The sequence below is a fragment of the Thunnus albacares genome, chromosome 2 (genome assembly GCF_914725855.1).
Source record: "Thunnus albacares chromosome 2, fThuAlb1.1, whole genome shotgun sequence".
NCBI lineage: Eukaryota > Metazoa > Chordata > Actinopteri > Scombriformes > Scombridae > Thunnus > Thunnus albacares.
In genome coordinates, this window is record NC_058107.1 from 8179477 (window position 1) to 8192039 (window position 12563).

At 38.9% G+C, this 12563-nt stretch overlaps 2 protein-coding genes across 4 annotated transcripts; both read right to left on the bottom strand.

Annotated features, from left to right (window-relative positions):
- Nucleotides 1-1257: 1257 nt before the first annotated feature.
- si:ch211-12e13.12 (paralemmin-2) lies at nt 1258-5606 on the bottom strand. The gene is made up of 2 exons (XM_044364570.1): nt 4746-5606; nt 1258-2461 (listed from the first exon to the last, which is right to left on the bottom strand). Exon 2 carries the CDS (start codon nt 2446-2448, stop codon nt 1771-1773), a length of 678 nt encoding a protein of 225 aa, XP_044220505.1. The 5' UTR covers nt 2449-2461; nt 4746-5606; the 3' UTR covers nt 1258-1770.
- A 1192-nt stretch (nt 5607-6798) lies between these two features.
- Nucleotides 6799-10538, bottom strand: si:ch211-12e13.1. Of its 3 annotated transcripts, none has more exons than XM_044364589.1 (6): nt 10462-10538; nt 9109-9189; nt 8084-8247; nt 7659-7901; nt 7265-7465; nt 6799-7055 (listed from the first exon to the last, which is right to left on the bottom strand). In XM_044364589.1, exons 1-6 carry the CDS (start codon nt 10521-10523, stop codon nt 6859-6861), a joined length of 948 nt encoding a protein of 315 aa, XP_044220524.1. In that variant the 5' UTR covers nt 10524-10538; the 3' UTR covers nt 6799-6858. The 3 variants fall into 3 exon arrangements, with proteins under 3 accessions (XP_044220524.1, XP_044220532.1, XP_044220516.1); XM_044364597.1 differs by lacking the exon at nt 10462-10538 and adding an exon at nt 9586-9678; XM_044364581.1 differs by lacking the exon at nt 10462-10538 and having other exon boundaries at nt 9109-9515.
- Nucleotides 10539-12563: the final 2025 nt, after the last annotated feature.

The window sequence follows — 12563 nt, forward strand, 5'->3', positions numbered from 1 at the left end:
TCACACCAGAGCCTGCTGGACTGTAGCCAGCCCCCCAAAACTCTGTTCAAACGCAAGTCTGGACTAAAGGGTATCTAATGTGGATCCTAAACTGACTAGAACGGACTTCTTTTCTCATGATAAAAAAATAAAAAATAAAAGTTGCTTCAACATTTCTTTTAACAAAAAGTTAGAAGAAACTGAGATTATTAATCTGGACTCACTGCTGCACTCCATGTCCCACAGATCATTGTGTGCCAGCACAGTAATGACTGCAGTGTAGGCGTCTTTCTCAGTTCATTGAGCATCTTAGGTCAGCTCTCTTTGTCAGCCATAGAGTCTATTGCTGTTCATGCAAATTACCCAGTTCCTTTGCTGCACTGCGAAAGCACTAAGTGCAAATTGCAAACTGCAAAAACTGTTTCAATATGCAGCAGATAGATAGTTTAGTCCTGCTGTCACCAGCAGATGTCAAACTTCACCCAGATTTGGGATTGAGGTCTTCTTATTCTTTAAAGCTGTTCTAATCAATATTTTCCTATCAATGGATGAAATGACTTCATGTAATGTCAATAGAGTCATTCTAGTACTTATAAATCCACAGAGAATTATCACCTGACCCTGCAGTTCCCCCAGCGTTTTACTGTCGTTCGGCACATTGTTTTGGTTGTTGGACCTGAAATTTGATTGTTTGGTTTTGGTTCCCTCTCACCACTTCTATCAGCGCTCTTTTTAGACTAGAAAAACTCATAAAAACCTGCTGTACAGTTAGTGATTAGCTGGTGAACATAGTGGAACGTTAAGCAGCTAAAGAGCCAGATATTTCTCTGAAGAGTTGGTGGAAACAAAACAGAGCTAAAAGGAGAGCGAATATTAGAAGTACATTCACAAGGTGGCCCGAAAGAAAACTACAAATGCTAATGTTGCTGTGTGTCTGTTGGATGTGTAAATGGGCTGCTACCATGTTAACCATATCAACTTTATATGGAAATAATACATGAGTGTTGAGTTTGGGGTTTTTTTTGTGGCAAGTTTGAATATAGTCATCTAGTCATGAGTCATGATATTTTTATTGTGCAATCCTGATGTGGTTGGGGTTATTTGTTGTTAATAAAGTTTTGGAACTGGGGATAGAGAGTTTTTTTGAGATATATAACAGCCCTCAAATATACATTATATAGAATTAGAAGTAGTGGTTATAGTAATGTAAGAATATGATATCACATCTCAGAACAGATGGTGTACAAAGAGAAACTAACTTGACACAAAATGTGGTTATTTAGGTTTCCTTTATTTGATGTTAGCACTCGATCTTTCTCGACCTTCTGTGAATTTATCACAAAGTCTGTCATTCAGATCTAATACTACAGGAACATGCATTTTTTTAGTATCAAAATGTAATACAGTAAATGTAATAGATTACAGAGGTATGTTTGTTAATCTTGAAAATGATTATGTCTTGACCCACACGACCACATTCTGTAAATGTAAATCAAGCAGAAAGCACTTTGAGATAAACAAAGTATTTTTGCTGGTTGTTGATATCTAATAATGGCTCTGAAAAAAAGAATAATAGGAATTGAGAAAGAATAGCTGCATTAGAAAACAAAATGACACTTGTACTGTATGTCATTATTGCCATAAATGTGCTTCGACAGGAACACATGTTTAAGCTCAGTACATGTTACGCCAGAGTGCTCAGAGCACAGAGTCTTTCAGGACAGCTTCCCTGATCTTGGACACAGTAGCTGCCACAGGGTTCAAACCTGTGACCTTTCACCACCTGATGGGTCATAAAAGGGTGCAGAAACAGCAGCGTTGCTTTTGGGGCAAAGGCTCACTTTCCTCAGGTGGAGGCGCCTCAGGAGCTGGAGATTCGTCCTTACACTCTGACACTGAGCCACTGGAGGTTGACAACAGCCTCCCACGCACCAGGTCGGCAGCTTTTCCATCCATGACAGACAAGTCTGTCACCGTTTTCTCTCTCAGCGACATGTCTCCGTCATCATCATCATCAATCAGCACAAACTCCTTGAGGTAAACCATCCCTACCCCATGGAGACTGTGGTTCTCTCCTGATTCCTCAGTGTGGGCGTCTACAAAAGTCAGAGTTGAAGTCTCTGTCAGGGTCTCATGTGGGTCTGTGGAGTTGTCGTCTGTCCCTGAATAGGCCTGGCTGCTCGAATCCATCATCCACATGGAGTTCCTCTGAACACTCTGGTCTTTCATGCTGTACCTCTGGTCTGGGCTGTTGGAGATGATGTCTGGCATAGACAACATCTTGCCGGTGCCATCGTGGTTGGTGACCTGGTCTCTCCTTGTGTGGGAACTGTTCTCTATGGTGTGGCCATTCCCAGGATACATTTTATAAGCCACTTTCTGGTAGTCATGGTAGACCTGCACACTGCTGCCTCCTGTTGGTGAAGGGAGGGGGATGCTGGCAGTGTCTCCTTTTCCTTGCTTCTTCATGTATTTCTCTTGACTGCACTCAAACAAAGCAGAAAATTGAGCGTGAAAGTTCATTCTTGACATTGAAAATCATCAGATGTGATTGAAAGCCCTGGAAAAAGCTAGAAAGTGGACCTTGAGTTGACAGACTTACTTTCTCTACAGTGGCACACTAAGTCCACCTTTTGGACCTAATACCAATAATTAATAAATAGTATACTTGAATGGAAAATAATGTAATCTCTGGAATGGAAATTGTTATGACTGAATATATACTGTTTTATTTTCATATTTTTTACCTTTTGTTGTGTTGCTTTCAATTTGAAACAGACAAGCTAAGCAGGAAACCTACCAGCTTTGATGTAGCAACATATACTGTAACAAGACTTTATGAACATGGTTTCTCATAAAGTATTTTTTTTCAAAAACAAGATATTTAGTTCTATAGGCCTAAATACAGCAAAACTCTCTGGAAAATATATATCTGACTCGTTGGGTATCTGGTATTTTAAAAGCTGGAATCAAATTGCTTTCATCCAGAACCTTTACTATACAATAGAGCTGAGTCACAAAGTTGGTTGCATGAGACCATTGCTTGCAATTTTGCAAAAAATCCATCTGATTATTCTTTTTAAATTTAATCTCTGGAAAAAAGACCATTTCAGGATATAAAGATGGCTACCAAATTAAAGCCCAACACCTTACTAATTGTGTTGGAGTCTAACACATCGCTCCAAAATCTCCCATAGGTGTTCAACTGGGATGTGATCTGGTGACAGTGAAAGCTGTGGCATATGATTCACACCAATTTCATACTCATCAAACCATTCAAGGAGCCCTCATGCTCTGCATGGTGGCATGTGAATTTGTTATGTTTCTCCTCTCATTTATTCAGGTTTTTCTTTTAATTTTCCACATGCCTGTATATTAATTACAAACTGCATACCACCATTATGTAGTATTACCATTCTTCACATGTCTGACTAACAGAGTAACTGGGGCAGGTAATAGTAAGTGCTGTGGAGTTGTTTTATGAACAACAGTGGACTGGTAAAAAAGAACAAACTGTCATTTAGTATTGGCCTCTCTGAATAAATAAATGAAACTGGAACTTTTAAAAGAAGCAAAAAATAACTTAAATTCCCTGAGGATCAGCACTTTGAGGAAGGAGACAGCTGAATTCCTCTAAAGTGCTCTAACCACGGAAGGAGTGTGTGTGTGTGTTTCATCTCTCTAAAACACACACACATACACACACTCTTCCCTTCTCCACACAGAAACAACATTTCAGATGAAGTGTATGAAGTAATCACTGAGTGACTTCAGAACATAGTTTAGGCTGTCAGATGTTTTAAAGGTACGTACTGTACAAATCTGTCATTGGCCAGACCTGCAGTACCAGAATGTAGCACTTCTGAAAAGCTTGTGTTTAAATTTAGTTCTGTGCAATGACTTTTTAAAGAGGAATACATTTGACAGCTAAATTTCATAAAGACAAATGATGTGTTTACAATAAGTGCAACATTAATGGATTTGTTCAAGAGGAGTTTTTCCATTGTACGGCTCCACATCCTAATTGCAATGCACTCCGTACAGCAGCTTAACAGACTGACCTTCTTACACTTGACTGACTCGTATGCATGACAGAATCAGGACTCTATAAATGAATAATTACATCAATGTACATGTTCTCTGGCTTGTGGTTGTGACTGAGCAACAATAGATGAAAAATAGATATGATTTAAACACACTCATCGCATTACTGCTTTGTTCTTGGTGCTGTTTTTGTCTCAGAAAAGCCTGACAACAGCTTTAACTGTGGCAGTGGGAAGTTATACTGGCAGGACAAGAGGATATTACACAACAATTTACTATAAAATTTAAAAATTTATAGTTGACCCTTACATCCTCAGAACAGTATCTATTCACACCAGTGTTTCTGTCATCCAACTGTAATATCTTGAATTAACTCTTTCTGTGTTCCCAAATAATCACCACAGATCTACCTTATAGGATGAATGCCTTTATTACCAAGCATAATTTAATATAAATGTTTCTTTTGTTGAGTGATAGAATTTCTAAAACACATCAACAGTCTGCAATGTTATTTCTTTTGGCAAGAAATACTGTTAAATAAGTGTCACTGCTGACACCAGCCTTTGTACAGCAGTTATCTATTCAACACCACTGCCCTACACACTGTTATATTTCAACCATACAACTGATACAAGCAGAAGAGATACAGGATTATAACATGCAGTTACAAGAGAGTCAATTTTTATAAAAATCAAATTCAAATATTTGAAAAATGCTTTTACCTCAAGCTTTCCACAGTTGAATCCTTCCCCAGAAGTTTCTGTAATGAAAATCACATGGCAGAGGTGGAACAACCCAGCATGCTCCTCTCTGATCTGCAGCACAGCTGATGAAACAGACTTCTCCTCTGCCTGGACGTCTATAAACAGAGACTCTCTGCACACACCCTCCCCTCACCCTAGAAACTACAACTCCACACAGTGTGTGCGGGAAGGCAGTCACAAGATGCTCCTCAGATTGCAATCACACCATCAATAACGCTTTTTTCTTTGTTACTGCTGAACTTCTGTGATTTTCAAGTAGAATGATCATCTCATTCATAATTGCACATTGATGAATCTTGTAAAAAAAACATCAGTATATGCAGAACATAAAATGAGACATTCACCTTTTTTTGGACAACTGTTCTCATTTGATTAGAGGAAAAGGCAATATAACAAAAAGGTAACATACCAAGAAACACATACTCTCAATGAGAAGGTATGGAATGATTGAGGTCAGAGGACATACTTCAAACCCAGTATGAAATTAATGCTAAATATGAAGCTATCATAGCCACTTATTGTAGCTTAGCTTAGCATAAAGACTGGAAACAGGGGCAACAGCTAGCCTGACTGTTCAAAGATAACTAAATCCACCTACCAGCACCTCTAAAGTTCTCTAATTAACACATTATATCTAGTTTTCCACCCATAAAGCGTTATTTGTGGTTTTACGGGTGGTTATGTACCGGACTATTTAACTTAACAAACAAGATATAACATGTTAGTGACCTTAAGGTGCTAGTAGGTGATCTTTTTAACCTTTTAACAGAGCCAGGCTTGCTGTTTCCCTCTGTTTTCAGTTTAAGCCAGCTGTCTCCTGGCTGTAGCTTCATATTTAGTTTACAGACATAGTTCTATCTTCTCATTTAACTCAGCAAGAAAGAATAAAATGTCGAGATAAGCTATTTTTTTTATATATTGCTCAACTTGAATTTTAAATGGCAAGTTTCTATCATTTTAAAGAAAAGGGAATGAACTATTAACTAAGTGGTAATCTTGAGTAAACCTCTTTGTATGATGAATATTAAAATAGTCCATTGTTTTCATTAAAAGGCATCTCAGAAAACCACAGATTATACCTCCAGTCTTTTCTTCCCTTCTTGTACAAAAGAAATCATGCTAGAAACCATCTCCGTGATTCCTTTATGAAGTGTTGCGGCAGTGCAGGGATGCATGAAAAGCCACTTTTCTCAGTCCCATGCACTGAATGTGTTCCAATAAATAATACAGGAGGACAGACTTTGACATACATGAAAGCTGCAAACAGCATTATCAGAGGGATCAAATATTGAAAAGTCTTCTTTCCCTGCAGGGATGATCTCTGCATTAGTCTAACTGGTAGACATGGCATCTGACAAAGTGTTCATGTACAGTAAAACCTATGAAACCTGCAGGACAAAATCCTGCTGATAATGCTTTAGAAATATATTAAGTGGATATAATCAATATTTTTATTGTAACAATTGATCACACAATTACTTGTAGGTGAAAGGAGTCACTGTAGTGAGGAAGCTGAAGCACAAAATATTATAATAATATACTCTATTGAACATTTTAGTGTCTTTTAGCTAAGTGTTTTGATTGCTGTTTTGTTTAGTCTCACTGCTCTCATTGACATTGTTTCCAGCTGCAGCAGTTCACTGTTTTCAGCAAAAAAAACCAATTCAAAAAATCACTGTACACTACCTGCCCAGCACCAAACGACAGACAGACAGACATAGTTGGGGAATAACTAGTTAACATATTGGACCATTTTTAAACATTGTGTTTTCGTAGTTAGCTGCAGGTACAATAATGCTGATGATAGAAGAATATTTTAACATTATTATAGGTATTGAAGTACTGAAGTGGTTGCGCTCACTAAAGCTAAAAACATTGACAATTTAAGAGGAGACCCAAACATCCATTAATAAGTGTTCCTATACTACTAAATGGACATTAACACTACAATATTTTATTTTATGATCATACAATATGCCGTCCACATTGAAAGAAAACTAAACCGAAAATGTACAATATCAGCATTTAATTGCGTTTTGACAGAACTACAAATAACCTCCTTCAATGATGATCAGGACTTCGTAATCACTCCCACCATGTGAGATGAGCTGTTTCCATGTTGCTGCATGTGGAAGTTGAGGCCTCGGTCAGACGACTGTTCCTCATTTGTGATCATCTCCCAAAACTTGATTGTCACTTTGCCTGGTGCCAACAGAGGCTCCTTAAACTGGGTGGTGATGTTGATTGGCGCTGTGATGACTCCAACCCCTGATGACACAACAGAACAACAAGAAGCTCTGACCAGTGATGACGACTGAGAACAACTTAACTATGTGACTACAGACTTCACTGTAGCAGAAAACACACAAATGTAATTAGGAACATTAACAAAGGACATATAAAAGCTCTCATGATGTGGCTATAAGTGGAATTACAAAATCAACCACAAAATCAATGACCTCAATACATTTGGGTACCTTTGTGCTTTTCTATTTCAGCCAAGCAGACAGACAGCATCCAGACACTTGGTGCAGTCTGCAATCTGTATCCAAACAGCCTGGCTGGCAGATAGAAGAGCTGATAGTCAGAGAAGGACCAGACACACTGCAGGCAGGTACTCCTGGGAACTCTGATCTCAACCTGCTTCACATTTTCTGGCACAGGCTCATCTATCTGGCCTGTCAAAACAAGGAAACATAACCAGAATGAGAAAACTTTGACTCAGTCTACACTCATGTTCAGTATATTGTGTTCTGTGAGAGCCTCTTGTTTGGACCCCGACCAACTGTTCCCTCTCAGTTCTAATGTTTCCACTGTGCTTCATTGTTGAATGAATACATTCTAAGCAGAAATCACTGTAAAAATGCTCACTCTTATTTTCTTTCTTGGCTAAACATCTGCTGGCTTTGTGGAGCTTGTTTTTGGACAGGAGTGTCAAGACACTTTCCCACACTGGACTTCCACAACGTGAAGTGGCAGACAGACAGATGTCCACCTCCACCCCTGCATCAACCTGCCGGTACTCCAGGACTCGAACCTGCAGCATGAATGGACCTTTCTTCAGCTCATCGACTGGCTGATGGGTTTTCAAACTCTGGCGCACACGAATCAGACCTGAAAAAGTCATTCACAGTCACTGCAAGATCATCACCTCTGATTACAACTGTGATGAAACCCTGGATTCAAGGGATCAGGAAAGCACTCAAGGTGTATGAAACATCTGCAAAAATACATGCTGGAGCGATCACTTTAAAAAAAGTATTTGATGAAATGGATCGGCTGAATGGATGTCTTACCTGCTGGGCTCAGCATGAACTTATGATCTGTCAGGAGAATAAGCAGCAGTCTGCGGCAGAGAAACTCTGGGAAGCACAGTGGGATGTCTCTGTACTCACTATCTGGATAATCCCAACCATACCCTGCAGCACTGCAGAACCTCCTCAGCAAGGGAGTCTCCAGCCTTTTAGAGAGACAGATACACTGACGCTGAAAATGTGGATGACTAACAGCTAACTCATTCAGACAGTTTAAAAAGCTTTATCCTTAAAGATCCCCTCCAGACATGTTTTAAGATGTATATAACACAATCTGACTGGTAATGTGTGTCTGATATGGTTTTTCCACAAAAAAGTTAAATTATCTATTTATTTAAATCCTTAAAATGGCATCTCTTCCTTCTTCCTCATTTTATTTATTTACTACTTACTCACTTATTTCTTACTTACCTACCTACCAGGGACAGTGCACATTCATCAACATTTCAGTTTCCACTTCAATATAAATGTGCCAGAGTAGTTAATGAACTAATTTTACATTTATAGTCCCTGGGCAGGTTGACCTCATGTCATTAATACAATGCTTCTACAAGTATTACAATACATGAACACATTACAGAAGTAATATATAAAACAATGAGAGTATGTAAAGGCAGTGCCAGAGATGAAGTAGTTTGATTACTCATGATTGCAAGTTTGGTTTGCTTTAAGCCAATAAAAATTCAGCATCTATAAACATGTAAATATATTTCATTTCAGAAGTTTAACTGCTGCACACAAGATGCCTCCTACTTCACTGTAAAGTTCATTCTCAGTGTTTGTGCACTGGAGGCTTCAAGTTTCCACATCACGTTGTGATGTCACAAATCATGCTGATAGGTCCACCCATTAAAATTTGATTTTCAATGAGTATAGAGAAACTTTCCACTTTCAGCAGATGAATGTGAAATCAAACTCTGCACATACATCATTCTGCAGAGAGAAGTTCAAACATTCAACTGTAGGAACAGGAAGAAAAACACATTATTGAGTGGAGGAGGACTTACCTACAGTTGAGGATCGTGTAAACAACTTCACACTGCTTTTTAGTTGCCGGGTACAAGTGGCCTGTTCTCCGAGTCAGAGCTCTGGTCAGATATTTGATAAAAAGATAATCAAGACTTGGAAGTCTGTCGCTGGTGAGACTATTTGTTTTCAACAGCTGATGAGAAGAGTAAAAGTAAACATAAAGTAAACACACAGAACAGACAGAGAGCGACGCGCCAACGTAACTCTGCGTATTTCCCATTACTGCTCAAAATAAATCATTACGACGTAACACTAAGCGAGTTAAATTAAACATTATTACTGCGAGTCCCTACAAATGTTTAAGTACGAAAGCTGTTGAGAGTCGTGAATACAGTCAGACTTCACTACACTAGTGACAAGTACGGAAAGCTTACTGGGACAAACAACACACTTTCGACTAGTTTGCACACCAATAATAATTAAAGCTGCAAGCAGCGATGATCGGGCCCTCGCACCCTTGCGCACGTCGGGACATGGCGCAGTCGAACGACTTCTGTCACGGACATGTAGATGTCTCCAGACCCAGGCTGTGTTCAGACAGTGCGACGAGATAAACATCACTTCCTTTGTCCACTATTTTACCTGCTGCAGGAGCTGCTGCGTTGAAATGTCGTAGGGGGAGCTATGGAGCCAGTTTGCACCAATGACTGAATATTGTCATGTAAACGTATTCAGGCCGGGACTCTTATCAAACATGTAGAGTTTCAGGCAAATCCAGCCATGTTCACTAAAGTTATAGCAATTTCCTCTGTTATGACGAAACATCAAAACTCAACGCCACGCCACAGCCACATGCTTCAACCATAACTAAATCCTTTGATAACTTTTGATCACATAGTAGTCTAGATGACACACACTGATAGTTAAGTCATTATGATGAATTCTGTAGGAGGAGTTCGTTAAAATATAAGACATGCAAAATTTTTGACCACTAAATTCAAAATAGCTGACTTCCTGTTGGGTTTCAGCTATGGGTCCAAGAGACTTTTTATGTGCCCTGGCATGATACGTGTGTACTGTTTTTCATACATGTAGGTTTAACGTGGGGCGGGGGCTGCTTCGTTGAAATGTTGTAGGGGGCGCTGTAGAGCCATTCTGTCACACTTATGCCAGCCACCGATATGAAATTACAGACTTTAAGAACTGCCATGTGTGTGCATAGTTTTGTGAGTTTTCAAGCATGTCTTGGCCCTTAAAAACAGCTTCGTATTTTGTGGCAAACAACGTGTTGCCATGGCAACGGCTTTTGGTGAAAACTCAAAAGCTTCACGAGTTATCATCATCAAGGTGTTACACCTTGGCTAACCGAATTTGATGTGTTTCTAACTAACCTGCTAGGAGTAGTTAGCAAGAGAGGCGCTTCAAACTTCCTGTTGCCAGTAGGTGGAGACATACCCTAAATCCAACAGGATTTAGGGTATGTCTCCAAGAGACTTTTTGGTGCGTCTGGTCATGATACATATGTATACCGAATTTCGTTCTTCTACGACAATCCGTGTCGAGGGGCTCAATTGTCTTAATGTTCTAGGGGGCGCTGTCGAGACATTTTGCTCCGCCTTTTTGCGAGACCCATAAAATATTAAATTTTTCACCACTTCTGATGTATGTGCAAAGTTTAACAACTTTTCCTGCATGTTTAGGCCCTCAAAAATGCGTTTGTTTTGGAAGAATAATAATAGAGAAGAAAAATAATTATTCCTTCAGATCCAATAGGGCCTTTGCACCGCTTGGTGCTTGGGCCCTAATTATAATAATGCTAATAATTATAATAGTAATGCTAATAATAATGATAATAATAATAATAATATAACTTGTATGTATATAGCACCTTTTGAAACTACAGTTGCAAAATGCTTCACAAACAAAGACAAATAAAAGAAAGCAGGAGAACAGTCAAATACAAAATTACAGTCAACAAATTAAATAACACATGAAACAATTAAAAGTAAAGATAAAATAATGGATAAAAGTAACACATAAAAGTACCAGGCTTGGAGCCCTAATAGCAAAAGCCCTGTCACCCTTGGTCTTCAGCCTTGACTGAGGAATAGCTAGCAGGGCCTTAAAAGAGGATCTCAAGCTACGGGCTGGTAAGAAATGATTTAGAAGTTTGATTTAGTAGCTTTGTGCCATACCATGCAGGGCCTTAAAAGTCAAGACTAAAATTTTACGATCAATTCTAAAATGGACAGGCAGCCAGTGAAGGGAAGCTAAAATAAGAGAGATATGATCATGCTTTTGATGTGGTTAACAGTCTGGATGTGAGAAAAGCATGAATAACTATTTGAAGATCAGTAAAAGTAATAAAAGATCTAATTCTAGGGTTATTTCTCAAGTGGAAAAAACACGACTGAACTAGACTTTTAACATGGGACTCGAGAGTGAGGTTCTGATCTAAAATAACCTTTATAAAAATAAAGGTTTTCAACAGTCTGCACCATATGCTGAGCTAGAGAGCCAAGAGCAGACAGAACTTGGCCATAGGTTTGCTCAGGGCCTATAATAAAGATTTCAGTTTAGGAGTTAAGCTCAAGAAAATTTTCTGTCATCCAATTCTTAACCGCAGCTAGGCAATTATGCATGAAAGATAACTTATTTAATTCAGATGGTTCACCGGATGAGTACAGCTGAGTATCATTTGCGTGGCAATGAAATGAAATATCATTCTGTTTGATAATGTAGTCCAAAGGGAGTAAATAAAGAGAAAATAAAATTGGTCCTAGAATGGAGCCCTGCAGCACTCCATACTTAGACAATGCTTGAGAGGAAGTAAAGCTATCAAGACACAAGAAATTTTCTGTCAGAAAAGTATGAGGTGAACCACTGGAGGGCAGTTCAAGAGATACCAACTCATGTTTTCAACCTTTGAATAAGAATGCTGTGATCCATTATGTCAAACCCAGCACATCAAGCAGAACCAGCACTGAGCATTCACCTGCATCAGCCTTCATCAAGATGTCATTGACAACTCTTACAAGGCAATCTCCGTGCTGTGTTGCTGTTGGAAACCTGAAATTTCTCAAAAATATTATTACTCATCAAGACCTCCAACAATTGATTTGAGTCAATTTTATCTAGGATTTTTGATAGAAAGGGAAGCTTAAAAATTGGACGCTGGTTGCTATGGTTGGAGTGATCAGAACCAGGTTTTTTGAGAAGTAGCTGGACACTAGCGGTCTTAAAATAATCGGGAACACATCCAGAAAATAAAGAACTGTTGATGATAGAGCAGGCATGGGCTACAGTATCTAGAACCTCTAATAAAAATTTGGTAGGTATTTTGTCCAGTGGGCTTGATGATGGTGTCATATGTGCAATAGTTCCAGTTAATTATTGGATAGTTATTTCCTTAAAAACATATAAAGTATTCAGCTGAGGACAATACATGGCAGACACAGAAGTGAGGGTGTTAAATTTTGATGGAATGTCATCA

What these genes read in the sequence shown, in the direction of transcription:
- si:ch211-12e13.12 (XM_044364570.1), bottom strand. Translation starts at nt 2,448, where the DNA reads ATGAAGAAGCAAGGAAAAGGAGACACTGCCAGCATCCCCCTCCCTTCA.
- si:ch211-12e13.1 (XM_044364581.1), bottom strand. Translation starts at nt 9,350, where the DNA reads ATGGGAAATACGCAGAGTTACGTTGGCGCGTCGCTCTCTGTCTGTTCT. An exon ending in TACACGATCCTCAACTGTAG is followed by an intron (nt 8,248 to 9,108) that starts GTAAGTCCTCCT and finishes TCTCTCTAAAAG; the next exon opens with GCTGGAGACTCCCTTGCTGA. An exon ending in TGAAATAGAAAAGCACAAAG is followed by an intron (nt 7,056 to 7,264) that starts GTACCCAAATGT and finishes TTGTGTCATCAG; the next exon opens with GGGTTGGAGTCATCACAGCG.